The following is a 27,210-nucleotide window of genomic DNA, read 5'->3' as shown; positions in this document are numbered from 1 at the left end:
GCTGCACAGAAGAGGGAGCATAAGAGGCTGAGCTGTGAGAGGCAGTTCCATCCACTTATGTCAAGGGTGCCTTGAGATTTCAGAAAAAATCCCAACGTTGCTGGAGAACTTTTTACTTTAAACTTCTCTTTTACCTTTTTCTCGTTTTTCATCTGTTGGTAGCAGGTTCTGTTTTTGTGTCCTTTATTTCTGTTACAAAAGAGTGACAAGCAAAATGTGACATGAATTCAGGGAATGGGGCAGCACTCGTGTTATTTTCTCTGAAGGCTTTAAGTTTTGCATTTCCCAAAAAGGAATGAAAGAACTATGGTAACACAATGTTATCTCTCATGGCCACACATACTGGTGTGCCTTTCACTGCAGTTCTCACCTGCTGTACTTGTATTTCTCAAAAAACATGCATATTAAATGTTTTTATTCAATAACTGTCCAAAACAGCGTTTGGAAAGGCTTAAAAGTCTGAAATGATTTTTCAATAGACCAGACAAAAATTGTGTAGACTGGAAGTTGGGGTTAGCTCGTGTATGTAAAGTTCATTGTATTAATGGAAACATTTATTGTATGGTGTTCATCCAGGAGTCTTCATGCTCCAATAAAATTAGATATTTACAAGGAAAAAAAAATAAAAATGTAGTTACAGCATAGCTAGTGGGCTTTGAGATTCTTCATCACAAGAAAGTTAAAACAAATGGAATTTTGAGGGAGAGGTTTTGTCTTTTATTTGATCAACTAGACATTGCAAAACCAATAAATTCAGCTTTTGGGAGACAACCAGATGAAGATGTAGGAATGCACTGGCAAGGAGGCAAGGGTGGGTGAGGAGATGGGTGGGTCACCCACCTCACTTTGGACAGTGAATCACCTTGTAAACCACTCATGAAGAATTGTTTGTTGTGTGAAAGTGTTAAGTTTTGTTTGCTGATTTTGTGAGATAACCAGGTGGCAAAGCCTGCTCATCATCCAGTGTTCAGCAATAAAACCCCAAAACCTCAGTAAGGGATGGGGAAGGTGAGGTGACTTTGCTGCCTGACATCTTGTAAGTTAACACACCAGAAGTGTAATCCCTGCAGTCTTAACTCTCTTCTATTTCAGTAAAGTGAAGGGAAAAGGTAAAAGAAGAGGAAAAAAAAATCTTCACTTGGGAAAGATCTGTCTCAAAAAATGGAAGAAAAGGAAATGCTCTTTAAAACAACTGAAATGAAATCTCAGTTGAGAACTTGAAAGAAAAATCTTTCACTGAATGGACTCTTTAATAATTACAAAAAAAAAGAAAATATTTTCCTGAAGTGAAAATGTTGCAAAACAAAAAAAATCCATTGAAGTACATTTGGTTCTGTGCATGGCTGAGATCTCTGCCAAAATGAACAAAGTGTGAAAGCCTTTTTCCTTGCTGGAAAAGCACATCTGTTGGTCTACCACTGAGAATAAATTTGGAGAAACTCCTTACCCTTTGTCTTCATTTAAAAGGAAAGGAGTCTCAATAACTGTAAGCTTGGCTCTAGTTCAAACTGATATTCATGTGGTTTGCTTTTAAAATTTTGTCTGAAATCCACAAAGATGAGCAGGGTCTGTTGTGTGAGAAGAGAGAAAGGAGCTAATCCCTAAATTAAGTGTGCAATCATGTTCTCACTGTTCTTTCAGCCCAAGTTTAAAACAAAGCCTGCTGAATTGCTGGTAATGTGCCAAATACCCAACATATAAGGGCCAATTAATTGAAATAATTTCATTTCAGGCTACCACACTCTGGCCTTTTTTTTCCCTTTGCAGTTCCTTAGCAACACAGTTTTCTTTCCCTGCAAATTGAACACTTCCATCAGCTCTAAAGGATTTTTAGAGGTACAAGGGTATTCATGACACATGATGGACAAGGAGCTCTAGCTTTGCTTGGAATTCTTAATCTTGTGAGCCTGAGCTGGGAAAAGCTTCCACAAACTGACTTTTACATGCACTTACATCTTGAGAATGAAAAGTTAAGTGTTTGCTGAAATGGGAGGCTCAGAGATGATGGGAGGTGGTGAGAGGCAGTGCTAATGCAGTCAGAACTCAGGGTGAGGCAGGGACAGGCAGGGTTGGTAGCCTGGGGGGGTTCTGGGGGTTTTTGTGTGTTAGGTAAGAGATCCCTTCAGGCCACCTCCAGCTCTGGTTTTTGGCAGGGCAGTGCTGCAGGCTCTCCTGAGCCAGGATGCTGGTGAGGGGAAGCAGTTAAAGGAGCAAACTGTGTTGCTGTGCAGGAGAAGAAGATCCATAATCCATGATAAACTTTGGAGCTGGGCTGCAGCAGTGCAAGTTCTCTGAATTTACTGTGCTCATCTGCCAGCAGGTTGGCGACTCCAGAGGCAGTGAGTGAAAGTTCAAACCTTGCAAGGGCCAAACCCTTAGAAGAAGTAATCAGTAACTCTGTGGGATCTATAAAGATTTAAGTAGAAGCTGAGCTGGAGGCTCACACTGAGGTACTGGAGTGTTTGCTGGGGAATTCTCGCCTGTTAACCACATTAAAGCACCGGGCCAGTAATTGATGGACGTGGTTTTCAAAGGCTTCTGACACCCCTTGTGGATTTCCAGCTCAGAAATGCACTGTTGTGATGTCTGCCTCAACATCTTCTGTTGCTTTGGTGATCATGTACAGGCAGATTATTCTCAAGTGCCACTTATCGATTCCTGTTCACACATCACAAATCCCAGTGTACAAGACACAAATGAAAACCTGTAGCTGAGACTGTCTCCTTCACTGAACCTGAGAGGCACACCTGGGGAGTTCTCATTCTCTTTGAGAAGCATATAATTGATACAAACTTGCCTTTTTAGCACATTCAGTATTTGACTGATTCGTATTTACCTCGCCTTTTATATTTCAGTGATGCCATCCCAGCTTTCTCCAGGCCTGTGATGGTTTGTGCAGGTAATAGCATTTCTCTTTCCAGGGAGGAGTACTGCCTGTGCTGCTTTTATTTCTCCAGCTGAAATTAATCTGTGTGCCCTGTAATTTAATTATGTGGAGGCTGTCGAGCTTTTCAAATGGGTGTAGTGATGTCAAATCCCTCATGATCATCAGGAGATGTTGTACAAACACTGGTTCTGTTTCCCACTAATTCCCTCTGTCTGCTTCTGGCCCTCTGAGTAAAATTGGATGCCCCTCCCCTTTTTTGAATTTATAGTGATCAATAAATAGAGCTATTATGTCTCTTGTGCTTGGAATTCTAGCATGCCAAAGTGAACTCAGTTTAATTACTTCTGGTGGGCAAAAATGAAGATAAACATGCCTTCTGACCCTCAGGTTTGCAATTTGATTAATCTTTTCTTCGTCATGGTTTAATTTTTGGCTCACTGGCTGTTTCCAGTATAGTGTAAGGCTTATGCTTGGTCTAATCTTGTTGAAATGCCTTTTTTTTTACAGAAAACCTGACAGTCACTGCTGTTCCATAAACCATGTTATTAAAGGAAAGTGTTAAAGTAGCAGCCAAGCTCGATGTTTCCCCCAGCAGAAAACCAGGAAACCTTGGGCACCAGTTGCAGTGAAAAGTAGTTTTCTGCATTTTTTCCCATGTCTTCATCAATTCCAGTGAGGATAGAGGAGGGAATTTTATTAACCTTATTGATTCTGACTCAGAAGTGTAATTACTTTCCAGGTCTTTATGGGCTGTATTAGGCTGTCAGCTTTCATTTTTTTGGTTTTCCTCCCTCATTCCCTCAGCTTACACTTCCATTCTCTTTGTCCTCCTGTCTTCCTTGCACCTCTCACCATTTATGTTTTTGCCCTTTTCCTGCTATTACTGTTGGATTCAGTAGCTGCTAAGGAACACTCTTTTTTTTTAAAAGCCATCTGTGAAGTCTGAGCATCCCTGAAGTTTCTCCTGCAGAGTTTTCCTCAGCTCAGTGTGGCTGACAAGTCTTTTGTAGCACACTTTGAACATGTCATGGTACCTTCTTCCTGTGCTACACTGGAAGATGTGCAGTCTCCAGCATTTCTCTTTGCTTGGCACAGTGAATGCACAATTAAGAGGTGTTTGTTTTTCTGCTGTTTTTTTATTTCCCAGACAGCATGTCAAAGTAAAACACTCTAAAAGACAGGTCTGAACTGATAGGAAAGGATTATAATGTGTCTCTGGTAATGCCTGAATTGCAGAATTTCTTGAGCTTGACATTCCAGCTGATGTGTTCTGGATGGGGTTCAGCAGCAGGCACTTGAGCTGGGTGAGGAGAAGATGAGGAGTGGCGTGCTAATAGGAATATTTACCGTGGTCATACTGGAAAATCCAGCACAGGGAGCTCCTTCCTCGGCTGTTGGGGAAACAAGAGGGATTCTGAGATGTTTCAGTGCCTCTCCTGCCCTCCAGTGCCAGGGAGCAGCCAGTGCCTTTGGTACCTTCTGATTATCTTTTGGAGTTAAACGTGAGCATCGGTTTTTGGTGTCCCACTGAGAGCAACCTGGGTTTAACTCACCTCAGAGGACGCTTTGAAATGAAGCACTTTTCCCTCAGGAGGACTTTTCCTTAAGGAATGTGTGGAGAGGGGCATGGCAGAGCTGTGCCTGCCCTCTCCTGGTGCTGTTTCCAGGAGTTCCAGGAGTTCCAGGGGCTGTCCCTCTTGCCACAGCGAGGGGATGGCCGTGGGCAAGGGGAGCTGGAGCTGCAGGCAGGGGGAAAAGCAGAGCAGGGCATTGTCATTATCTGTGTGTTGCATTTCATGAGCCCCCCCAGTTAAGGGACACCCTGTCACGTGTGCTCTTAGGGTATTTAGTTTCCCTATTTTGTCTGAATATAAATGCAGTGAGCACTGGGATTTGAGCAGTTCTTTTAAAAGCTTGCAGCTCTGAGGATTAGGCAGAGCTGCTGAGCTCTTTTAAAGGCACAGTGCTTTTGCTGTAGTGCAGAGCTCTTAAATAACCTCCCAAATGAGTGGGATAAAGGACTGATGTGATTTGGTGCCTCAGGCCCGTGGCTACTGCCAGAGAGACTTGTTTGAACAAGGCAGGCACGGCTAAGAGCCGTGTTCACATTTTCTCTCTTCCCTCAGCACCTTCTCTTTTTCACTCTTTGCCAAGAGTAAACTCTTGGGAGTGCTGTTGTGAGTAGTAATTCTTACAAAAGGCATAGAAATTTAAAAGCTAAAAGGCCTTGCAGAAACACAGGACTTCATTTTTTTTTTCATTTTAATTGCTGAATGCAATATGAACGTGATTTTGATGTTGTGGGCACTTATGTTGGTGGAAAACTTACTCTTCTATGCAAATATCTGGAGATTTAATTGGTATGTGCACCATGTGGGAATGGGTTTTTACACCATCTATCTTTCCCTGCATAAATCTAATCTGGATCCTGCCTTGTCTGGGAGGAAATCCATTTAGTGTTGTTTATGGTGCTATTAATGAAAATAGTTCTGTCCCTTTCACATTCATCTGTTCAGATTGTTCCTTTTCACATTTTCCCCTCCTGCAGATAGATATATGGCTGTATTAATTAAGAAAGCATGTCTGATACTGTTATTTCTGGCTATGGTATTTAATTAAAAAAAAAAAAATAAAATTATGTTCTGTTTAAAGATGTGTAATTACAGAAGTTAACATATGTTATGTCACATCAAAACCATTGTCTGAATTATGAGCGGTTCAGAACGAGTGCTCAGTAAAAGCTGCTTTATTGGCTTGATTTATGTGATTGCCTTGCCTTTCCTGAGCCCTGCAGTGAGGATCTAAATATGCTCCTGCCCACCTTTGTGATAGCAGGCTGTGTGCTTAAGGTCTGAGTGGTGACTGAGTAAATATTTTCTGCCTGGGCCCAGAGCAAGCCCAGGGCAGGTGAGCAGCGGGCTGGGGATGCCTTGGAGGGCTCAGTTGTTGCTTTGTGTTGCTCTGCTGGAGGATCAGGAGCTGACCCAGTGCCTCTCTCCATGGGTTAAACATCTTTCCTGTGTCCCAGCAGCCCTGCTCTCCATGGGCAGTGTGAGCAGCAGGTTGTTCCCTGGCTGTCCAGACGTGGAGGCACAGAGCTGGTGCTTGCAGGGGTTTGGAAGATGCCTGGCAAAGCCACAGCTCGGTGGGGATGAGCTGGGGTCTGTCCTGGCGTCTGTCCAGCTCACAGTCAGAGCAGAGCATCTCTGGGACAGCCAGGCACAGCCTTCTCCTCCCAGTGCCTTCACAGGACACAGTGAGTTTATTAAGCTAAGGATTTATAAGCCTGAAAGATTCCTAGATCAGTAGGAATAGCATGGAAAGTCTAGAAGAAGTTGCACAGCAGTGTTTCCTCTGCAGTCCTGCTTACATCATGTTGCCAGACCTACAAGGAATTCTGCATTAAATTAAATCAGATTTTGGAGTTTGTGTAATTCAAAGTGTATGAACGGAGCAAGAGCTCTGTACCAAGTCACTAAAATCCTCAAATAGAGAACTAATGGAAAAAGTGCTGCCTTCTCACATGTCTGCAAACACACTGGTGCCTGTGTTGTTCTTTGATAAAGTATTTATACGATGAAGTGCTTGTTTAATTTATCTCCATCCACTGTTGGTACACCTGCACTGTGATTTCTGATAAGGTGGGATTGCTTTGGATTTCAAACCAAAAAGAACAGCTTCATTTCTGCTGTTGAAGTTGAAACTTCTTAATCTTTAATTTCTCTCCAAGCACGTTGCATGCGAGTTTTTTCCTCAGATAGGTGGAATGGGACTGAAAATTGATGTAGCACCGTGTCTTTTTCACACCCTCCTTTCTCCACCCCTTATTCTTTTCCTCTGAGCACTTCCATATCTGATGGCTTCTTTCAGTTCACTGTATTTCATGGCTCTGACTTGTCTGCTCAGAGCAATTCTGCCAGGTGGATTTTGGCAGTGTTGTGTTGTTATTTTTTATGCACTTGCTGCATTGTCTAACCACAAACCTATTCACACTTTTTGGGAATGATCTGACACCTTTTTTTTTCTTGTAATTTGACTTGAAATACCTTAGGATGGAATATTTAGGGCAAAACTTGTGTGATAAAGGCTGAATTCTAGGCTGCCTTGCAGAAACTGTTCAATGTGTGCTTTTAGGACATAAACCATGTTCAGGTCTGAGTAAGCCAGAGGTGTATTTATGAGCTGCCTTTAGTAGGATGGTGATGGGTGGTGTCTTGGAATGTGTATTTGTTCTGGGGCTTAGCTGTTTCTTTCTCCTGGATGTTTTAGCACAGGGAGCAGGTTCTGCTGAGGTGTGGGCAGGGGGATGGTTCAGCAGCTGGCTTGGAGAGAGCTCGTGTCAATATCTGCCTGTCACTTTGATCAGGCTTGTGCTTGCTTTCCTTAGTCTTGCCAGCGAGGGGATACTGAAAAGTTCTAACAGCAGTACTTGGAGCCTTCAGGATAGAAAGCTTCTTTGGGGTGACTTATGGTGGGAGTGGAAATGAGGAGTTTTGATTCTATCTTCTGCTTAATCAATTTTCCTAAATGGATTAAATTGGATCAGGTCCACATCGCCCAGTGGGACCAGAGCAGCTCAGGTACCTCCAGCAATGGGAGAAGAACCTCAGCATGGTGGTGAGGGCACTGATATTTGCACCTGTGGCTTTTGTACTGCAAGGCTGTGGCACCAACTCCTGCAGCTGTCCCTTCTCTGAAAAGGGATCAAAGAGAAGCAGCAATTGCAGCAAGGAGTTTGCAAGCAGAACAAAGTGGCTGTGGAATGATCTCTTCCAAAAGTGGTGTGGAGCATTCCAAGTGTGGCAAGGCTGTTGAGGTCTCTGGGGAGCTGCCTTGGCTGCTCTCTTTGTGAACTGGATTAAAAAATACACACTTCTGTATCTCAGAGTGAATGTAGGTGTGTAGCTGGATTGCTGCATCGATTAGATAAATTCACAGTGATGCTTGAAGCAAAGCCTGTAGCTTGGGCTGGTGTTTTAGTGATTTTTCACCCACTGGGAGAGCAGTAAATAGTCTTAGATTGTAAAGATGGGACTGGAAATTGAGGTCACAGTATAATATGCAAGACCTTTTTTTTTTTTTTTTACCTTGTTTACTTTATGCCAGGCTAAGTATTTCATAGCAGAAGTAAATTTTTTGTGCAGTTTGTGAAATAAATAATGGAGAGATCCTGTTAAAAATGCATTGGCTGGCTTCCTTATTTTAATATTAATAAGGCAGGTTGCTACAATAAAATTAGCTCTGCATGGTGTTTGTCACTGCACTGCCAAAGCAATCGAGTCTAATGCCATTCCTTCCTGAAATAAATCCCCAGGAGAGCAGTATTTGTGCTGTTCTGAAACCTCTAACCAGGGAAGTTGGAGTAGAACTGTAAATTATGGACAATGCAGGTTTTAACCTGGGATTCCCAAGTCTGTTTCTGGCTGCTTATGTGAGGTGTGTTAATGTTCTTTACACGTGGGTTTTCTCTGCTGCTGTGACTAGCACCCAGCTGCTTGCCTTATCATGCTAATGGACAGCTTGATAATCATAGCTGCATGCTTTCCTGGTCCAGAAACCATCCTAGGGCAGAACAGGGGCTTGTCCCAAAAATCTGTGGGGGTGCTTAGCTTGGACTGCAGCATCCTGGGACACAGTGCCTTGGTTTAGGAGCCTGGACACAAAGGAGCAGAGGAAAATGAGGGACACTGGAGGTGGCACAAACTCATTTTTCTTTTTTTTTTTTTTCCCCTTTTTTTATGTTAAAGATGAACCTGTGCCTTTAAAAGAAGCCCTTTAGCAGCCCTACACCTCTGTGATTTATAGCATGTGTTTATCTGAGCCACAGAGCAAAAGGGAACAAAGCTGTAATATTGATACAGTTTGGTGTGTGACCAGAACAGCATTTTTGTGCTTATAAATAATAGGAACACTCACTGTAATAGAGGCCCTGTCAGCTGGAGATATTTAGGTTAAAACAAGTGTTAGAGGGTTATTTGACCATGGTTGTAGACACATTTCTGTTAAAATCTGCATTTAAGGCAAGATCAAATTGCTTTGTTTTACGGTTTTTGTTGTTTGTTTAGGATCCAAATTGGAGCCACATTCCATCTTTGCCTGCCAGCTGGATCTTTTTAGGATTTTACTGAACGTGGAAATCTGTGAAGCAGGGAAGGACATATGTTTAAATACCATAAAGGTCTATGGGTCCAAATATCTGCCTAAGTGTTTTCTTGAAAACAGTCATGTTTCAAGTAGACTTTTTAAATTTCCACTTTAAAGAAATTACTTTAAGGGAGACACTTCCTTTCAGACTGGCAAACATCCATTCTGAATAACCAGGTCTTTGCAGTTCTGTGTTACTCCTACTTCTTATGACATGTTGTGGTAAAAATGTTTGGAATGATGGGTTGTGATTATTGTGTGCAATTCCTGCAGACTGCATGAAATGGGAGGCTTTGCTTTAAATGGAATTACTGGCATCAGGAGTAAAACTACCCCTGTCTCTTTCCCCTTTTCATTTGCAATCTGCAGGAGTGTTAGCTGAAAACCAAGAGATCTGTTTGTACATGTGAATGATCTCTTTGTGCCAGGGGCTGGGGGAGGTGGAGTCCCCCGTGCTCCCTGGGAAAGAGGTGGGACAGAAATGTGCTGCAGAAATCTCATGCAGAAGATGAAGGTGTTTGGCTGCTGTTGGCTTTTTATCTGCAGCAGAAGGAAAGTGGGACAGGATGAACAAATGGAAACTCTTTGCTTCTCTCTTCTTCCTTCCAAATGACTCTGGAAAAAGGCAAAACAAACAAGACAGGTGATAGAGCTGTAGCCTCTGTGGAGTCCTGGTCTCTGCCAGCTGCATGATTTTTCCTTTCCCTCAGTCCTGCCAGATGGGAAATGCTGGATGGAGAAAAGAAAACAGCTGGGCAAGCAGAGGCCCACGATTTTGTCCCTGTATAAGTTGTTGATTTACAAAATAGGGTCTCGGGGAGACACTGCAGGAGCTAAATCTGTTTTTTATGTTCTTTGACATATTAGGGTCTAGTCAATTTTCCCCATCTGGGTAAAGAACATGCTTGCTGTCTCAGGAACACTGTGTCTTCCTCGGTGTGGAAAATGAAAGATGGGAGAGGAGACAGCTCACCACGTCACAGCTGAGAAGCTGGTGTTTATTCCACACTTCTCTCCTTGTTTAGGCTGTTCCCAGTCCTGTATTCTAATTTCTCTCTACTGCTGGAACCGACTTCATTTGAGGGCGGTTTTCCTCCTCTTTGGCCTATATATCTTGTTTGTTCACTCCTGAATGACTTGAAAACATTGAAACTCATTGAGGTCTGGTATTCTTTCCTGCTCTCAGTGTGAAGATGAGCTGCCCACCAGCCAGGAAGGCCCAGGTGAAGCAGGAGCTGAGGACAGAGTGGATGTTCGATACCTGCAGTGGTTAAACGGGAGGCTGAGGCTGCAGTGGTGCACTTTGCACGCTCAGCACCAAGAGCACTGCAAACTTCTGCACAAGGTAAATGCTCCTTCTAACTCACTGTGACATGGTTTATTGTTTAAAAGCCCTGTCAGCTAGAGCTAAACGTAGAAATGATTCTTGTTTGCCAGTTCTGCATTTCCTGTAGATAAGACTGAATTGCTCTGAATAGAAGCACCTCTCTCTTTCCCCAGTGTGGCAGAAGGGTGAGAAAATGTTCAGTGTTTGTAAGGCTGTGATTGAATAAAAGTCTCTTTTGCAGGTTGGCACATTAGTCACTTCTGCAACCACAGGCTGCTGCCGTTTTTCTCAGAAAATGCCCAGTAGGAACAAGACAGACCATTCTGGCTCCCCAGACAAGAAGTAGCCATGCAGAACTCTTAAGTTCATTGGAAACGTGGATTCAAAATGTTAAATATTGACAGTAATACCAAAATAAGTGCAAAGTCTCTTTCCAAAAAGTACAAGGGGGCATCTCAGCAGCATCCAAAATTCACCTGCTTTTAAATCAGGAATGAGTCATGGTCTCTGCACTGCTGAAGTTCCAGTTCTCTTCCCATTTGTGAGTGTTCAGGTGCCTGTTTAATCTGTGCCTGTTGAGGGTGGAACCAGCCTTCAGTCCCAAAGTCAACAGTGATGGTGACTCCAGAAACAAATGAAAAAATACAGTTCTTAAGGTAGTCCTAAAAGTTAATTGTTGCTTTCCCCCTTTCTCCATTTGTATATCTTTAAATAATTTAAATGGAGCCAGCTATTACTGTACTCCAAATCTTCACAGAAAACCGTTTTTTGAGACTAAAAACAGTTTGGGGAAATTTCTTCCCAAAACACACATCAGAAAGTTGTCAGAATCATCTTCACCTTTGAATGAAGATGCCTTCTTGGTTTGAATCCTGTGTCTGACAGAGCAGTGCTAAAAACTATAATGAGGTTAGATTTTGTTCTTTCCATGAGCTGATTGCTAGGGCAGATGTCTGACTGACAGCCCTGGGGAAGAGGGATCAGGTGCTGTGTGTGCAGCATCTAAAAGCACCTTTTGCTTCTCTCTGACCTCTGCTGATGTGGGGGCAGAGGTGGTGATTCCCTGGAAGTGCCTGTGCAGTCCTTGGCTTTTTGCACTGTGATCACAGTGGTGGGGCTGGGAGAGGTGGCTCAAAATGAAATGATTGGCATCTTCTCCCCCTGATAAACTACCTCTGTTTAAGGTATGCTGGTTTTTCTAGTAGGTGAGGCAAATGCCTCCATAACTCATCATCAGGGCTGTGATTTATGTGAGACCTGACAGTAACAAATCATTAGGCAGCTCCAGTGCCTCGGCTCGCAGTTAATGAGGCCGAGGAAGAATTAAGAGCAGGTCAAACCTGGGAGCTGGAGCACAAGCAGAGATCTTCTCAGGGTCCAGATGAGCTAATGAAGAGATGTGCTGATGGGGCAACATGCTAAACTTGTTGACAGGGGAGATGAGGAGATGATGACCCTCCTGTGGAAGCTGTGCTTTGAAATAAACTTGGATTTATTTATTTTTTTTTTTTCCCTTTGTGGCTCTTTAAGGCAAAATGTGTGCTAAAGTGAGGACAGCCAGACAAGAGACAGGTTAGTTATGCTGCAGGACCACGATTTGCAGAGTCTGGAGGAATAAGCAGCAGGGAGAATTGTGTCTCTGTTCATGCAGTTTCCCAAAGCTGTCATTGCTGTTTTCTGCAGCAGTCACTGCTGGGCTAAGCCAAAGGCAGCAGTGGTGCTGGTGGTGATTGTCACAGTCAGGGCTGCCACCACGGGAGGATGGAACTGAGCCCAACTCCTCCACATGTGAACCCACACTGATATTATGTGTGCAGCTGTGGGAGTTCTGCTCAGAGCTGTAATAAAGTGCAGTGCTCTGATTTGTATTTTAGTCTGAATTAGAAGTAGAATAGGAAGGTAAATGTGACCTTGGGAGGACTTCATTACAGTGCCACATTAATGTTAGCAGTTACACAAAATATAACATACTTACACCATTGAACAGCTGTAGAAACAATAATTGATATTTTGTGACTCTTTCTAGAGGAATTGCTTTTACTACTGCATTAATTCCAAAACTTTTAAACTATTCTATGTGTTAGAAGATGGAACTGACCCAATATGACCTCTGTATGAGCCGCTGCTTTCCTCTAATAAACCCCAAACACAGTATGCAAAAGGCTAATGAGTGTTATGCTTTTTAATTATGCTGACAGATTTACAGAGGGCTTTCTCTACAAAATGATAATTATGGCTTTTACTGGCTCTGTTTAATAACGTACCAGGTTCTGTGTCTCAGCTGTGGAACAATCTTATTTACTGCTGATCAGGAGCTGTAATTTTTGTCAACGAGCGGCGACACTTCTGCAGATTTCATTCTGTGACTCACACGGGCTCCAAAATGCCATTTTCTCTATTTGGGCCTTTCTGAGAAAAACACAACACACTTGGAAAAAATGTTTTTACCCAGAAGATGACTGCTCTTCCTTCCACTCTGTATTTTAGTGTGAACATTGCTGTGTCCTCTGTCTCCCCTGTCCTGGCTGCGGCCACCTGAGCTCGGTGGGATGAAGTTCTGCAGTTCCCAGGAGAGGGAAGCTTCCCTGCAGCTGCAGCTGCTCCTGTGCTGGGAATTGCTTGTTAGGTGACCTGCCTGGCTGTCCCTTTGCTGGCTGCTCCCAGGTGTGTTGAAGCTTACAGAGGCACACATGTCCTGCTATAGGAGGAAACCTTCCTGAGGGAAATCTTAACCTCTTCTGTTTCTGAGAAGTTTGCAGCCTGAGGCTATGAGCTGTTGAATAACATTTTAATGGCTTCTCAACACGGACAGGTTGGCTCTCTTTGAGAGTATAATGTGGTAATACCATTCTAATTCCCTCGAAATTCTCAGTGGTACAAATTTACCTGGTATGCCTCCAAATACGTGGAGAATAAATGGCTGTGTTAAGGCACATCTCTTGCTTCCTTCTGTTCTCTTTTTCTTTCTGTCAAGTGCCTGAAAAATATCTGCCTGGGTTTTGATCCCTCTTGAATTCACAGGAGAGAGCAGTTGTTTTGATTTAGTTTTGAGTTACCACTTTGCCTTAAAAAAATGTAGGTGAGAGGCCTTGCATGGTTTCAGCAAAACAGGAACCTGCATAGTTTAAAACTTCCATTTTTGGGGGGGGCTCTGTTAAATGCACTGTGCCAAAATCAGCATGTTATAAAAAATAGAGGAACAGGTGAGTTTCTGCAAGACTGATGGATTTCCTGGGGGTATTTTCAGCTTTCCTTCATCCTGAAGTTAGATCAGGTTCAGAGATGATTTTTTTTTTTTTTTTTTATTTAAGCAGGTGAATATCTGATTATGAGCTGTGCATACGGGTTAGTAAGAATAAAATGATTTTAAATTGAATACTCGGTGATAGAAGAAGAGTTTAACATAATTGGAGCTATCAGATCATGGTAAAGGAACAATAATGGTTTCAATATGCTTGGAAATGAAGAACAAGGGTTGTATTGTCAGGAAGAATGCAGAGCAGCACTGGGAATTACCACCTGTGAATGGAGTGGTTTCTTGTGACCCCTCTAACATCAGCAATAGAAAAGAAGATGTAGTGCAGTGGATTGGATGGGTTGTACCTCTGTTCTGAGGTAGTAAGAGCAGAGGGACAAGGACAAAGTCTTGATCTCTGAATAACAGAGGGCAGGGACTGGTGCTGGGTAATTACCTCATTGTCAGTAATTTATGAGTGAGCTAAACTGCAATTGTTAGATGCATCTGTATCCTGACATGAAAAATCAGCCATGTTGCTATGGGAATTGCTACCTTGTTTATTTATATATTTTTTTGTCTATTTGTTTTGAAAATCTTCCCTTTTTTCCCCTAAGGTGAATTTGCTATTAGAGCTCAGAAGAACATTCTTTAATGCAGCAGAATTTTTTTCTCTTGCACAAATGTGGGAGAACCATGAGTGAGCCCCATTTTCATCTTCTCTAGGTGAATTAGGCACCCTGCAGGGGAGAGCAGCTTGTCTGAGCTCAAGGGCATTTAGGAATTGGTGCTGGGAACTCCCCAGAAGAGGTGCTGAGTGTGCCTGTGCTCTCCTGCAAAGGTTGAGGTGAGGTTCAGTCAGACCTGCCTCCACCTCGGGGTGTTCCAGTGCCAGGAGCATCAGCTGTGCACGTTCTGCCTCTCACCTGCTACTTCTGCTTTGGTGCTCTTTCCCTCTTCAAGCCTTGTTTATCTTCTGTTAGTTCTCAATTATCATGTGAAAATACAAATACTGGGTTATTTCAGTGCCCAGCTAGTCAGGTCTCAGGGGAACACCTCATCCCTCTGTTGTTACAGCTTTACTTCATTTGTTCTGGGCTTCACCCAGGTTTGCTGCTGCCACCTACCTTGGAAAAAGGGGCTGAAATTCAGTGCTGGGGACCCAAAGGTTTGGCAGCCAGAGTTACACAAGAATGCAGCAGGGAGAGAGAGGAGTGGCAAGTGGAAAGGAAGAACATTGTGTGGGGAGGTGCTCTTTTATTTTTAAACTGGCATAGCTCTGCACATGTGACAGATGGTTGTCACCAGCAGTGAGTTTTGGGGAAGGAACGCTAAAATATTCTGAAGTTTCACGGAAGGGTTGATAATTACCCAGTGCCTGTCAACTTTAAAATAGTTGTCAATACCCAAGTGAGTGATAAAGTTGGTATTTGAATAAAGGAAGAAAAGCAGGAAACATTCTCTGTCTTCTGGTAGAAATATTAATGAAATATGAGTGATTGTCTGACAAATGTGCACTGCTATCTTGTTTGGCAGCTGCAGTTATTACAGTAACAAAGGGATCAGCTCTGAATAGGAGGAATTGCTTTTTATTGTTCCCTTGACTAACTTGGGAAGCTTCTTCATCAAGTAATTGATGATACCATCACCAGTGCAGCTGGGACAAGGTCTTAGTAAGCCAAAGGCAGCAGTATAGAGCAGCAAAAAAGAACCTTGCTGTACCCAGGTAGCATTTTCTGCTTAAAAGGAAAGGAAAAAGTCTTCAAGACAGGATGAAGGGAGAAAGCTTCAGTTTTGCTGTGGCAGCTGTGGTTGCAGTTCCTGTGTGTGGTTGTGGCAGGTGGAGCATTTCCTGCACTGATTGTGGTGCATGTGCATCCCTTCCATCCTGGCAGCTGTGCCACACTTGGACCCGCTGGGAAAGGGTTTGTAAGCACTGTCACATCACCCTGCCAACCCAGGGCTGGCTGGTCATTAATGATCTGCTCCTTCAACTGACAAAGATCTTTTAAATTATTATTATCTCTTCCAGATCCATTTATTCACAAGTGGCTCCCATATGGACCAGAACCTCAGACATTTTTCTGTCACAGAAACAGATCTCATTAGGCAGCCAGAGAACTGCAAGCAGGTAATGAATGCTTCTCCTGTGATTCTTGGATGCTCAGCATGCTTTACACAAACATTGTGGAGACTGCATTCCCTATAACAGTATTTTAACTTAGTGCTCAGTAGAAATAAAGGCTTATATATTGAATTTTCAGTTTCTTCACTTATTTGTATTCACCAAATCTGGTTTGCTAGAACATAAATCCAAAGGTATCAGGGTAAGTTTTATAAAACCTGATAGACAAGGAGTGGGAAGAGACCTGACTGAAAGTGCTACTGGAGAAAAAGCTTGTAGAATAAATCAGTCTAGATAAGTTGGCTGACTTGCTGTTGTATCCTGCCAGTGTCTGCCTGTGGCCCTGCCTGAGCAAGACAGAACCTCTTAGGACAAAGGATATTTATGAAGGATAAAATTCCTACTGTTCTCAATTACTCAGTTATCATAGGTGTTTCAGTTAATTATCTGAAGTGGTTTAATTCTCTTCTTTTAATGCACTGTAATACATTTGTTTTAAAAGATCACTTTCTAAAAGTTCATTCAGTGTGAAAATGAAACAAGATGGAAATTTCAAGCTCATCCCTAACAAAATCAATATTTGGCAAATTTCTGCAGTCTGTCCAGACCTGTTTGCTCAAAGAAGATATTCTTTCTGCTGTTTGCTTAAGAATGAAAGTGGGCATTGTAAATATTCTGCACAAAGAAATTCAGGAAAGTAGATTTGAAGGTGGGAGGATGGTTTTATGTTCAAAGCCCCTAAAGTAAATTGCACGTTAATCTTTCATTGCTGAGCATTTCTTGGATGAACAGTTCATATCCAGCCTCTTGGTAAGATTCATCTGTTCGGAACATTTTCCTGGAAATTTATTGTTTTTCTGCAGCAAACAGCCTTGAGTCAGTTTGGGATTTCTTTTTCACTTGTGTTTGGCAGTGCCCCTCCTGTGGTTGGCTCACCTTGCTCTGAAGGCTGTAGATCTTGCTAAGATCTGCTTCCAGATTTGCTAAGATTTGCTAAGATCTGATCTTCCAGATCTTAGCAAATGCCTGTAAAGGCCTGGCAGGCTGGTACTAAAAACTTCCAGGCTGTGCACATTTGCAACAACCTTTTTTCCCCAAAGCCTTACCCTGAGTGTGTCACTGACGTGTTGCAATAAAGCTTAATGACACTCTCATATTGTATTTGGTTTTGACTGCTTTGGTAATGAATCATTCCAGGAGCTTTTCCTTGCAGTCTGCTCCCTTTCCTGGGTGCCTGCTCCAGGTCTCAGGATAAAATGGAAGGATTTTTTCTGTACTGGAAGCACTGTGGTCAGGTAGAGTGCCACAGTCAAGAAGGTTTGGTGGGCAGCTGTGTTGTTTAGTTCAAATCAGCAAACTCTTCATTCCACCTTTCCCTGGCTCAAACAGCAAATACAGGAAACAAAACCAGGGTGATGACAGAGAGGCAGGTGACAGAAGATGTTTTCTTTAAATAAACTCCAAGTGGCCACAATCTATCTTCAGTTTCTGGGCTCTGACAGGTGCAATGCCAAACAGGCTCCAGCTCCAGTGCATGTGTCTTGGAAATTCCTTTCTTATGTCGCTTACTGCTTGGACTGATCCAAAATTGGAATTATTTGTCAGTATAATCAGCTGTGAAATTCTTAACCTCTTAAAGCTCTCAAACCTGTTCACTAAAGGAGTTCTAAGCTGCTCTCTTGTGCCTGATTCTAAAATAAACAGGAGAAACTGCAGGAAGTCAGCACAACACTCAAGTGTAGATGCTTTTGAGAGGCTTATAATTGTCGTGTTGTCACTATTTGAACTTTCTTTGTAGATTTGGTTTCCCCTTACCCTTGTTTTCCAAAAGCAGCTTCTGGAAGTCATATGCTCAGTGTGTAGGAAGAGCCTGGTACAACAAGGTGGTATGGGCTTGAAAAGGCATTGTTGTTTTGAGTGTCACTTTTCCAGATGGATCTAATACTCAATATGCAAAGTGATGCTGCTTTGGAAAAGATAATAAAAGGCCTCTAATTTTCAAATATCTTGCTAAGATTAAGTAAATTATGCATATTTGAATGGCTTGGTTTTCAAATATTGGTGCAGATGGCAGCACTCTGCCAAATGTTTTCTCCAAAAACTGTGAAATTGTTTTTTTTTTTCAAGTAAATGAGACATTTCTCTTAATTTTACCTCAACTAAGAACCTCCTGCACGGATCAATAAAAAGAGCAAGCATGTTAATATGCTGTACTGTAAATGCACCCCTCTTGCTGGATGGTGTCATGAATCCCTTCTCATCCTGGGTGTCCTTTGAAGCCTGGCAGCACAGAGTGGATCGAAGCGTCAGAAATTCGCTGTCACAGAAGGGACTTGGGCTCTTCTTTTTTAAGCCTCAAGTTCATTTTCATCAAAAATACCCTGTGAGAGGAATTGCTCTGTTTGCATCAAAACAAGAGATGTTTAGTCTGACAGGAAAAGTGTGATAGGATACAGATAGCTGTGAAGCCAAGCTTCACGTTATGAAATATAAAAGTCACGCTGCTCCTTTTCTATAGAAGATGCATATTAACTTATTTTAAATGTTCTTTCCTTGGATTTTTGACTGTAAAACACTTTTAGTGCTTTTATGTCCGGGGATTTTACTGGACATTATTATTCTTCTATCACCATAAATGTCTTTGTCAGATTCATAGGGCTGGAAGTTTTCCAAACCTAATGGTTTTAATTACGTTTTTCTCCAGCGAGGCGTGATCAAAACCCCAACTTTTCCTGAGGTTTGGCTGTATTCATGTGTGTGGCTGTGAGCTGCAGGTCAGGGCTCTGTTTGGCTGCCTGGGGCTGTCAGTGGAGGGGAGGAGGTGTTATTTCAGCTGGAGTGCATTTTCCAGAGGCAGCACAGAAGTGCTTCGGGCAGTGGGGATGGTCCTGGGGCTGTTTGCCCGGGGCTGTGCTGGAGCACACAAATGGGGGAGCTCCTGGTGGGTCATTGCTTCTTTTCTTGGAAGTCTCTTGCACTTCTCACTCAGTGTCCTGGAATACAGCCCAGGGCACCTCGAGTCTCTTGTGCTCTGCTGGGTTTTCCCAGCTGGAGGGTGCTGCTTGTGTTTAAATGGCAGCTGGGCTGAGGTGGGGGCTGCTGCTGTTTGCCAGCCCCAAATATCTCCAGGGCTGGAGTTCTGGTCCCTGGCACCGCAGCTGATAGATGCACACTTGGGACAGCATGCAGGTGATGTGGCTCAGGGTAAACCACACCTGCCCCAAACTTTCCAGGGCACTAATCCTCTCCAAGGATGTGGCCTCATTCCTCTTCCCTGTCCATCAAGTCCACTCACCTGAATTCTGCACAGCAGTGTTGCCAGTTCTGAAGTTTACCTTGCGCTCAAAAAAGTGTACGTTGCATTTGAGTCATTAAATCAACCTTCTCACCAAATTGTTAGTGTGTAGAGGTCAGTGAACTTTAAATCAAAGCACCTTAGTCCTTCAGTTTCCTCTGTCTCTTCATATACTGCTTTGCATGTGGAATTCAATCTTAGGAGAGATTAAAAGTTGAAACTCAGGTCATTGGTGCAATGTTGGCAGTGCTGGAGCGATCCCTGAAATTGTAATGAGTAAAGATGACACATTTAAATGCCAGTAAATCAATTTACTGAGTGTGACAGCAAATAAATAATGCAGCTGTCTGCCAGATGGACATGCAGTGAAATTTATAGAAGGATGTGAATAGCTAATAATTTTGTTTCAGAATTTTGTGAAGAATGTTTATGTTTGTTGATCGTTAACATGCTTTAAAGGTGATTTATTTGGCTTAAGAAACCAAGGTTCTTGGTAGCAAGGAAATGAGAGCAAACAAATAGTCTGTCTGACTTTGCATACATAATATATGGTCAATTCCATGCCCATAAAAGATTCAAGTGAGCTTCAGCTCTCCCAGCAGCAGGGATGGGGTGGGATGGTACAGGCACAGCACTGATCTGCTTTCTGGACTGTTGATTTCTCAGGGAAGGGCACCAGTGTGAAGTACTGTCCTTCAGCCAGCTGGGATCCATCATTTCTCCTTGGGCCATCCGAGGGGTAACTAACTGCTCAAGGTGTTATAAATAGACATTGTGATACTGGTTCACAAAGGTGTAAGGTAGGTTGATAGTGAACCCTAAATCTTGTGGCAGTTTCCATTTAAAACATCTGTCCCAGATGGCTGTTACAGATGGGTGACACAACAGGTTTATTCTCTGTGAGTAACAGCCCGTGGTTTGAATTCATGCAGAGCATTAAAGAGCTGCTGTTCTCTCCAGAACAAGTACATTCAGATTAGGAGCTGGGAGGCTTGGAATTCTCAGGAACACTGAATGTGCATTTAACAGTTACTTTTTCATGAAAGTTGAGTCTTCAGCTCGTGCACTGGCATAAAAAGTGCCCCGTATCTGCTGAAGCTTTTGTCTGCAAAGAGAAACCAGTGATTTCAGTGCTTCCAAGGGACAGCACCACCTCCTGGAACGTGTGTAGGGGCAGAGCTGCAAAAGAAAGGTCTGCCAGCTAACACAAGTTATTTGTCTGGCTGCTGGATAATTACTGTGCTATTGCATTATCTCCAGAAATGGATCCCAGGTTGTTCACCCTCTTGGATGAGAATGGAATAACTGTGGCAGTTCCAGCTGCTGTGTCCCAGGCTATATTTGGTGTCCTTGTGTTGGCTGTTTGGGACTTCCTGGAATGTTCCTGGTGGTGACAGGCGCTGCAGGCAGGCACTAAATGCAAATAAACATTTAAACCCCTCTGATAAGCTTGACACCGTGTCACGTTATTGATTTGACACAGACCTGTGCTAGTATTTCTGTAATCAACCCTGTTGTGGTCTTGTATGGCGAGGTGAAGGATATGTAACCTTATTTGAATTTCAAAGAGCCTGTTAAGGGAGCCATCTGATATTTTATAACGTCCTTCCATCTGTTGTACAAGAAACAGTTCAAGCAACACATTTCTCAGAGTGTAGATACTGATGGAAAAAAAAAAAAATGACATTCATCCTATAGACTGTGGTGCTGCTGGGTGAAAGATTTAAGTTGGGGAAACAAAGTAATTGTAAATGCATATAAATTCCAGAAAAAAAGATTTGGTGTTCAGTGAAGAAATGACCTTGAGCTCCAAGGACAAACTGCCTTCATTGCTAGAAATTGTCATAGATCCATGATCTTCCGTGGTGCTCTGGCAGCAAATTGGGTTTGGTGTGGCCCTCAGCTGTTTATAAGTTTATTGTTTCATTCCCTTGCTGAAAGCCACAGTTCTGTCATTTCTGTCCTGGAACAGGATCAGTATTTTGTGTTGTAGCTCCTGTTGTAATTAAGGGCAGCTTTGTCTATTTGTTGTGGTGGAAAAAAACCACAAAAACAACTTGAAATTTCTCAAATGGCTCCTGCATAAAAAATAAGATAAGAGTAGCTACATTGGGGCTTGTGAATGTTTGTGAAAATGTGGGGTTTTCCTGTTTTGGTTTTCTTTTTGTGCCAGTTCTGTCCAAAATCCCTCTTTGGCCAGTCCTGATGTCAGAGAAATCTTCATGGAGCTTCATTTCACCAGCAGTTGTGCCAGGATCTGTGTGAGCTTTTCACAGAAAGAACCAGTTTTGGAGGTGGGCAGAGACTGTGTTGCTGCAGTGAGATTGTAAAGGTGGAGAACAGTTTTCCCCAAAGGAGCACAAAGATCTGTGACAGTTCTTGGAGCAGGAGCTTGGAAGAGACAGCCAAGCCCTGGAGAGTCCAAACAGAATGAGATTTTAGACTTACTCTACACTCTGCTGGGATTAACTCTGTCTGAATCAGTAGTGACTTCTGACCATTTACCAGATCTGCTTCCAGGGCTTCAGATGGACTTGGACCTTTGGATTTTGGCATTGTTACATTTTCAGAATGAACAACTAAACTGCTAGGTTCTGTAGCAAAAACTTTTCAATTTTTTCACAGCTTTTTAACACCACAGGTTTTGCTGTAGTCAAATGCATCAAAATTTTTACCTGTTTTTTAAGCAAATTTGTTATTCCTTGATGATTTGGGATGGCTGCATGTTAAATAAGTTCTTTAATGATTAAATGAAATTAAGTTTTAGAGCTGCTGACCTTTAATAAATTTCAAGGTTCACCAAAGAATTGTATCTTAGGCCCATGGACACACATGTTTTGAAAAGGTCAATTATGACAATTTTTTGAATTTGCATAATTATGCTCACCACAGCACTGGGAATAGAAATAGCAAATGCTTTGTCCTTTTAAAGTGTTTTCCTCTCTTCCTGTCTTTAACTTGCTTTTACTAAACCATTCCAGCATTATTCATTGAAGAACACAGGGAATGTGGAGTGTGTTGGGAGCTGAAGCAGGACTCTGGGAAGGGGTAGGATGGATAGTGAAGAACCTTTTTGCTCTGGCCTTTGTCCAGTGGAAATCAGGAGCTGGGAGAAGCTCATGGACAAGAAGCCTGAATGAGGGCATTGTGGAAGCAAGGTAGTTCTGATGTGAAAGAATTCAGATTATAGGGGTGAAGAAAAACCTGGTGAGGCTTAAGGGGATGAATATAAACAGGAAGACCAAGATTGGAGAGGAAAATTAGGACAGGGAGCTGTGAATGGGGAAGATCTTGTCTAAAGACTTGAATCAGCGTCTTGCTCCTTGTGGGAGTCTGAGAAGTCACCCTCTTGCAGGAAATGTCATCCTCCTCCAGTGATGGTCTGAGTGCACAACCTCCTGATGCTGCAGGAGGAGCTTTCAAAAGTATCTTTCCAAAATCATGGAAGTTTTCAGTAATCTGAAGGAGATCACCGCTTTGGAGCGTGAGGTCTGTTTATTGGGAGCCACGGTGTCTGTCAGAGGGCAGGGTGCTTGTTTGTGGGTCACAGCTGAAGAACGTGGCTGATGAAGGTGAAGAAGGGTGGGAGAACCATTGGGGGAGGAAGGATGCCTCAGCAGCTGAGGCAGTTGTCCCTTGTCCTGGAGTGCTGCCAGACTTCTGTGCCTTTGGATTCTCAAATTACCCTCAGTATGTTGCTTAAACTAAACCTTCCCTGGTGGGCTGTGCAAGTTGTTGAGCTGTGCTGGGTAGATGTATCATGAAGTGCTTTATAGTAACTTCTAAATTTCCTGAAAATCACATCTTGGAAGTCTCAGTTAAGGCATCCAAAAGCAAGGGAAGCGTTTTACTTACATCTCCTTGTTTTCATTTCCCATTTGTGACACGGCAGCAATGCTATTATCTTGTCTCACATGGGTCGTTAGGGAGGATAACTTGTTTATTTTCAAGATAAAAATTTTGCCTTTAGAATGGGATTTGAATGATTTGTGACAAATAAGGCTTCCCTCTGAAGAACAAACAGAATACTGTGCCATTTGAAAGGAAAAAGGAATATCATGTGGAGTGAGCACCAGCCAGTCTGTGCCCTTGGTGAGACAGATTATGAAGGGAAACAGTTTAGTTGCATAATTCTAGACTTTATACACATGGGAGGGTCAAATTAGTGTTGTTCAGGCAGCTTGAATTCTGGCACTTTTTAACTCTGAGTGCTGCAGTTTCCAACTTTAGCATTTATCCTGCTGGGTTGTACATTAGAGGTGTAAAACAGGCTCGCTGCCATGTGCTCTGAACAGCACTGCCACTGAAAGGCAAGGCTTTTTTCCCCCCTGTTAAATGACTTAATGTTTTGTGTTGCTCTTCCAACCACAGTTACTTTAGACATTTTACATGCATGGTAGTCAGGTTGGTGAGAAATAACATGGGAGCAGGCATTAATATTGCAGGGGAGAGCAGATCTGATGATGTATTGCATTATGTATGGGGCTCCAGCACCTAAATGCAGGAGGCCTGGAGGCTCACACAAGAAAGCTTGAGGGAGCTGAATGATCCAGAGTACTGGGATTGTGATGGTGGTTGTTCAAAAGAGGTTGTAAGGATGGGTTTAATGTGAAAGTCACCTGCAGGCTAAAATGAAATAGACCCTTGATGCTGCTGTGTGATGAGCAGGGTCAGGAGTGCAGGCAGCCCTTTTCTGAGCTGACTTCTGACCCTGCCAGAGACTCCTGGACTGCTGCTTTCTCCTTGGTGCCCTGGCATCGCTCAGAGGAATGATATGGAGCAAGAACTGGCTTTAAACCTCCCTGAGTTGTGTTGGTTGAAAGGTTTATTCTTTCCCTCTGGCTGTCTCTGGTGTTTTGGTGGTGTAATGTCAGGAGCAGAATGGCTGCTGTGGCGCTGTGCAGGGCAGAATTGCTGTGCTGGTGTGGGTGGGGTTCCAGAGCTCCCAGGGAGGATAAGCTCTGTTGGAAATCCACATTTACATCTGTGTGAAGATGCTCAACACAATCCCTTTAAGTGTTGTGTCTTCTTAGTGGGACTGCCTTGATCATCTTTAAAATTCAGGATAGTTATAACTCATTGCTTTTCTGTGAGAAGGCTCCGTTGGTTTCAAGCTTGGTGCACTGAAGGTTGTTGGGATTGGAAAAAGCTCTGGTGGATTTTGTTCCTTCTGCCTGTGTACATGGGAACCCCATTCCACAGTTCCTGGAGCAGCAGTGGGTACAGTCTTACAAAGGGTGATTTGGTGGTTGTTATGTATTTCCAGATAGAATAGGAGAGTGGCTACTGAGAAAACAATTTAAAACAGAAATCCAGAGAATGCTGGGCAATTCAGATGTAATTTTTCTTCCTCACATTTCATTGCAAGGCAAGAATAAGTGCTAAGAAAGCAAAGGAGCTGTCAGTGACAGCATGTGCTGCCCACCCTGTGCTGCATGGCAGGAACAAAGAATATTATTCCTGCCTTTTTTAATGGTTCACTTTACAGGAGGAGAGGGTAGGCTGCCATGTCATCCTCCTTCTGAAATGCTGTAGGCAAATGGTTTTCAGTTTGTTTCCTGACATTTTTCACATAAAACTTGGTTTGCTGTAGGAGTTATTAAAACCTCTGGGAAACAGTGGATCCACATACTCATTTGCAACAGCGAGGCAGAACAGATTCAACTCTTGTCATCCGTGTAAAATCAGGAAGAATTACAGAGGTCAAATGGCTTCAAAGCTGCTTTTACACAGTGTCTGCTTATAGCCAAGTTCCAGATCCTTCTTAAGAGAGGCAAGGCTTGGAAATCCCTGGCTGTGCACTGTGGAAGCAAGAGCAGTCAAATTGTGTGAGATAATGTATATCAGGAGTTTCTAAGGCAGACTCAAGTCGATTTTAGAAGGGAAGGCTGAAAAAAATGTTTAATATAAATGACTTGCCTTTGAATATTTTGTGTAGTCTCCTCTTGGGGCAGGCAGTGGACCTGTTGTTTTGGGTGAGGAGTTCCTGTCCTGACTTCTCTGCCCATCCCTGTGCTGCTGCTGCTGCTGCTGCTGGGGGTTTTATTTGGATTTTAGTTTATCTGGAGGGGGGCTTGGCTTGCAAATCCTGTCTGGTAGATGGACAAGCTTTATCTGGAGCTATGGAGTAGGTGGAGGTCAGAGTGGAATTTTAGGCTTGACAGCAGAAAGGAGAGTTAATTGAGGGAGATTGGAGAGGCTAGAAGCGTATGAATGGCTTTTTCTCCTGCTGTAGAAAGAAAGAAGCCTCTGCAGGAGCTAAACTGCTCTAAATCTCAAAAGGTGAATATGATCAAAACAATTCTCCTTCCCTGCAACTGGCTGTGGCATCAGATGGTTTCTGCTCCTTTGATGCATGCTGTTGCCAGCTGCTTCTGTTCCACCTGCTCTGGGACAGGCACTTTCCACCTCTGCAGTCCCCTCAGATCCTGCTGCCGGTTCTCTTTGAAAGCAGAGTGGAGTAGCCCATCCCAGGAGGACACAGAGGCATGTCATCAAGGAGCTTTGAGAAAGGCAGGTAGGCACAGAGAGTGTGCCTGTGTTTATCACTAAAGGAAAACCCCGACATCCTTATGGCCAAATTGGTTACAGATGGGTTGCATAAGGGAGAAATGGAAAATTGTTTGAGCCACTGAGCTCAAATTGGAGTCTGGCTGTTAGTGGTGTTCCTCTGGGGTAAGCTTGTGCTCCAGTGCCCCAGTACCTGGGGGCTCAGGTGGGCAGGGGGCTGCCCAGGGGTCAGCAGTGTGCCCAGGCAGAGGGGCTGACTGCATCCACTGTCAGCTGGAATGCTGTGAGGGGCCAGGGCTGGAATCCTGCCCCTCTGCAAATTCCCTGTGAGGGCCAGGGCTGGAATCCTGCCCCTCTGGCAATTCCCTGTGAGGGGCCAGGATAGGAATCCTGCCCCTCTGGCAATTCCCTGTGAGGGCCAGAACAGGAATCCTGCCCCTCTGGCAATTCCCTGTGAGGGGCCAGGATAGGAATCCTGCCCCTCTGGCAATTCCCTGTGAGGGGCCAGGATAGGAATCCTGCCCCTCTGGCAATTCCCTGTGAGGGCCAGGGCTGGAATCCTGCCCCTCTGGCAATTCCCTGTGAGGGCCAGGGCTGGAATCCTGCCCCTCTGGCAATTCCCTGTGAGGGCCAGGACAGGAATCCTGCCCCTCTGGTAATTCCCTGTGAGGGGCCAGGATAGGAATCCTGCCCCTCTGGCAATTCCCTGTGAGGGGCCAGAACAGGAATCCCTGTGAGGGCCAGGGCTGGAATTCTGCCCCTCTGGCAATTCCCTGTGAGGGGCCAGGACAGGAATCCTGCCCCTCTGGCAATTCCCTGTGAGGGCCAGGACAGGAATCCCTGTGAGGGCCATGGCAGGAATCCCTGTGAGGGCCAGGACAGGAATCCTGCCCCTCTGGCAATTCCCTGTGAGGGCAGGGGCTGGAATCCCTGAGGGCCAGGACAGGAATCTCTGTGAGGGCCAGGACAGGAATCTCTGTGAGGGCCAAGGCTGGAATCCTGCCCCTCTGGCAATTCCCTTTCAGGGCCAGGACAGGAATCCTGCCCCTCTGGTAATTCCCTGTGACGGCAGGGGCTGGAATCCCTGAGGGCCAGGACAGGAATCCCTGTGAGGGCCAGGGCTGGAATTCTGCCCCTCTGGCAATTCCCTTTCAGGGCCAGGACAGGAATCCTGCCCGCTGCCAAGTCCCTGCCAGCCTGAGTGCTTGGTGTCCCTGTCCCAGCACAAGGACCAGGAGCAAATCCAGGAAGGCCACTGAGGTGGTCAGAGCTGGAGCATGGACCAAACCCTTCTCAGGGGTGCACTGGGACAGGAGAAGGGGCAGCAGGCACGAGTTGGAACATGAGAAAATCTGACCATGTTAAACAGGAAAAATTTGCCAAGAATTGATCAAACTCTGGAACCAGGAGAAGGGGTGACATCTGTGGTGTTGGTGTTTAGGACGTGCTGGGCAGGGCCCTGAACACCTTTAAGCAGGAGATTGAATTAGAGACCTCCAGAAATGCCTTCCCACCTCCTGTTTCAGCAGTGTGAGCTTGAGACCAGCTCCTTCAGCTCGAAGGCACTACCTTGTCATCAGCCATGAATCATTTAGTTGTTGAACTTTTTACCCAATTTCACTTTCCCAGTGCCCCTTCTTGGGAAGGATGCTCTGGGATTTTTGCTTTTTTTTATTACTCCAGACAG

General features: G+C 43.9%; 1 protein-coding gene across 1 annotated transcript in view; it reads left to right on the top strand.

Annotated features, from left to right (window-relative positions):
* Positions 1-27,210, top strand: part of TEDC1 (tubulin epsilon and delta complex 1) — a 69,905-nt gene that overhangs the window by 11,835 nt on the left and 30,860 nt on the right. The window contains exons 4-5 of the mRNA XM_086901475.1: positions 10,218-10,376; positions 15,626-15,724. Of these exons, the coding sequence (XP_086757601.1) occupies positions 10,218-10,376; positions 15,626-15,724 (258 nt within the window). The remainder of the gene's footprint in view (positions 1-10,217; positions 10,377-15,625; positions 15,725-27,210) is intronic.

This window comes from Cyanistes caeruleus, chromosome 9, assembly GCF_971803275.1.
Source record: "Cyanistes caeruleus chromosome 9, bCyaCae1.hap1.1, whole genome shotgun sequence".
NCBI lineage: Eukaryota > Metazoa > Chordata > Aves > Passeriformes > Paridae > Cyanistes > Cyanistes caeruleus.
The sequence above is the reverse complement of the archived record's forward strand: the minus strand, read 5'-3'. Positions and strand labels throughout refer to the sequence as shown.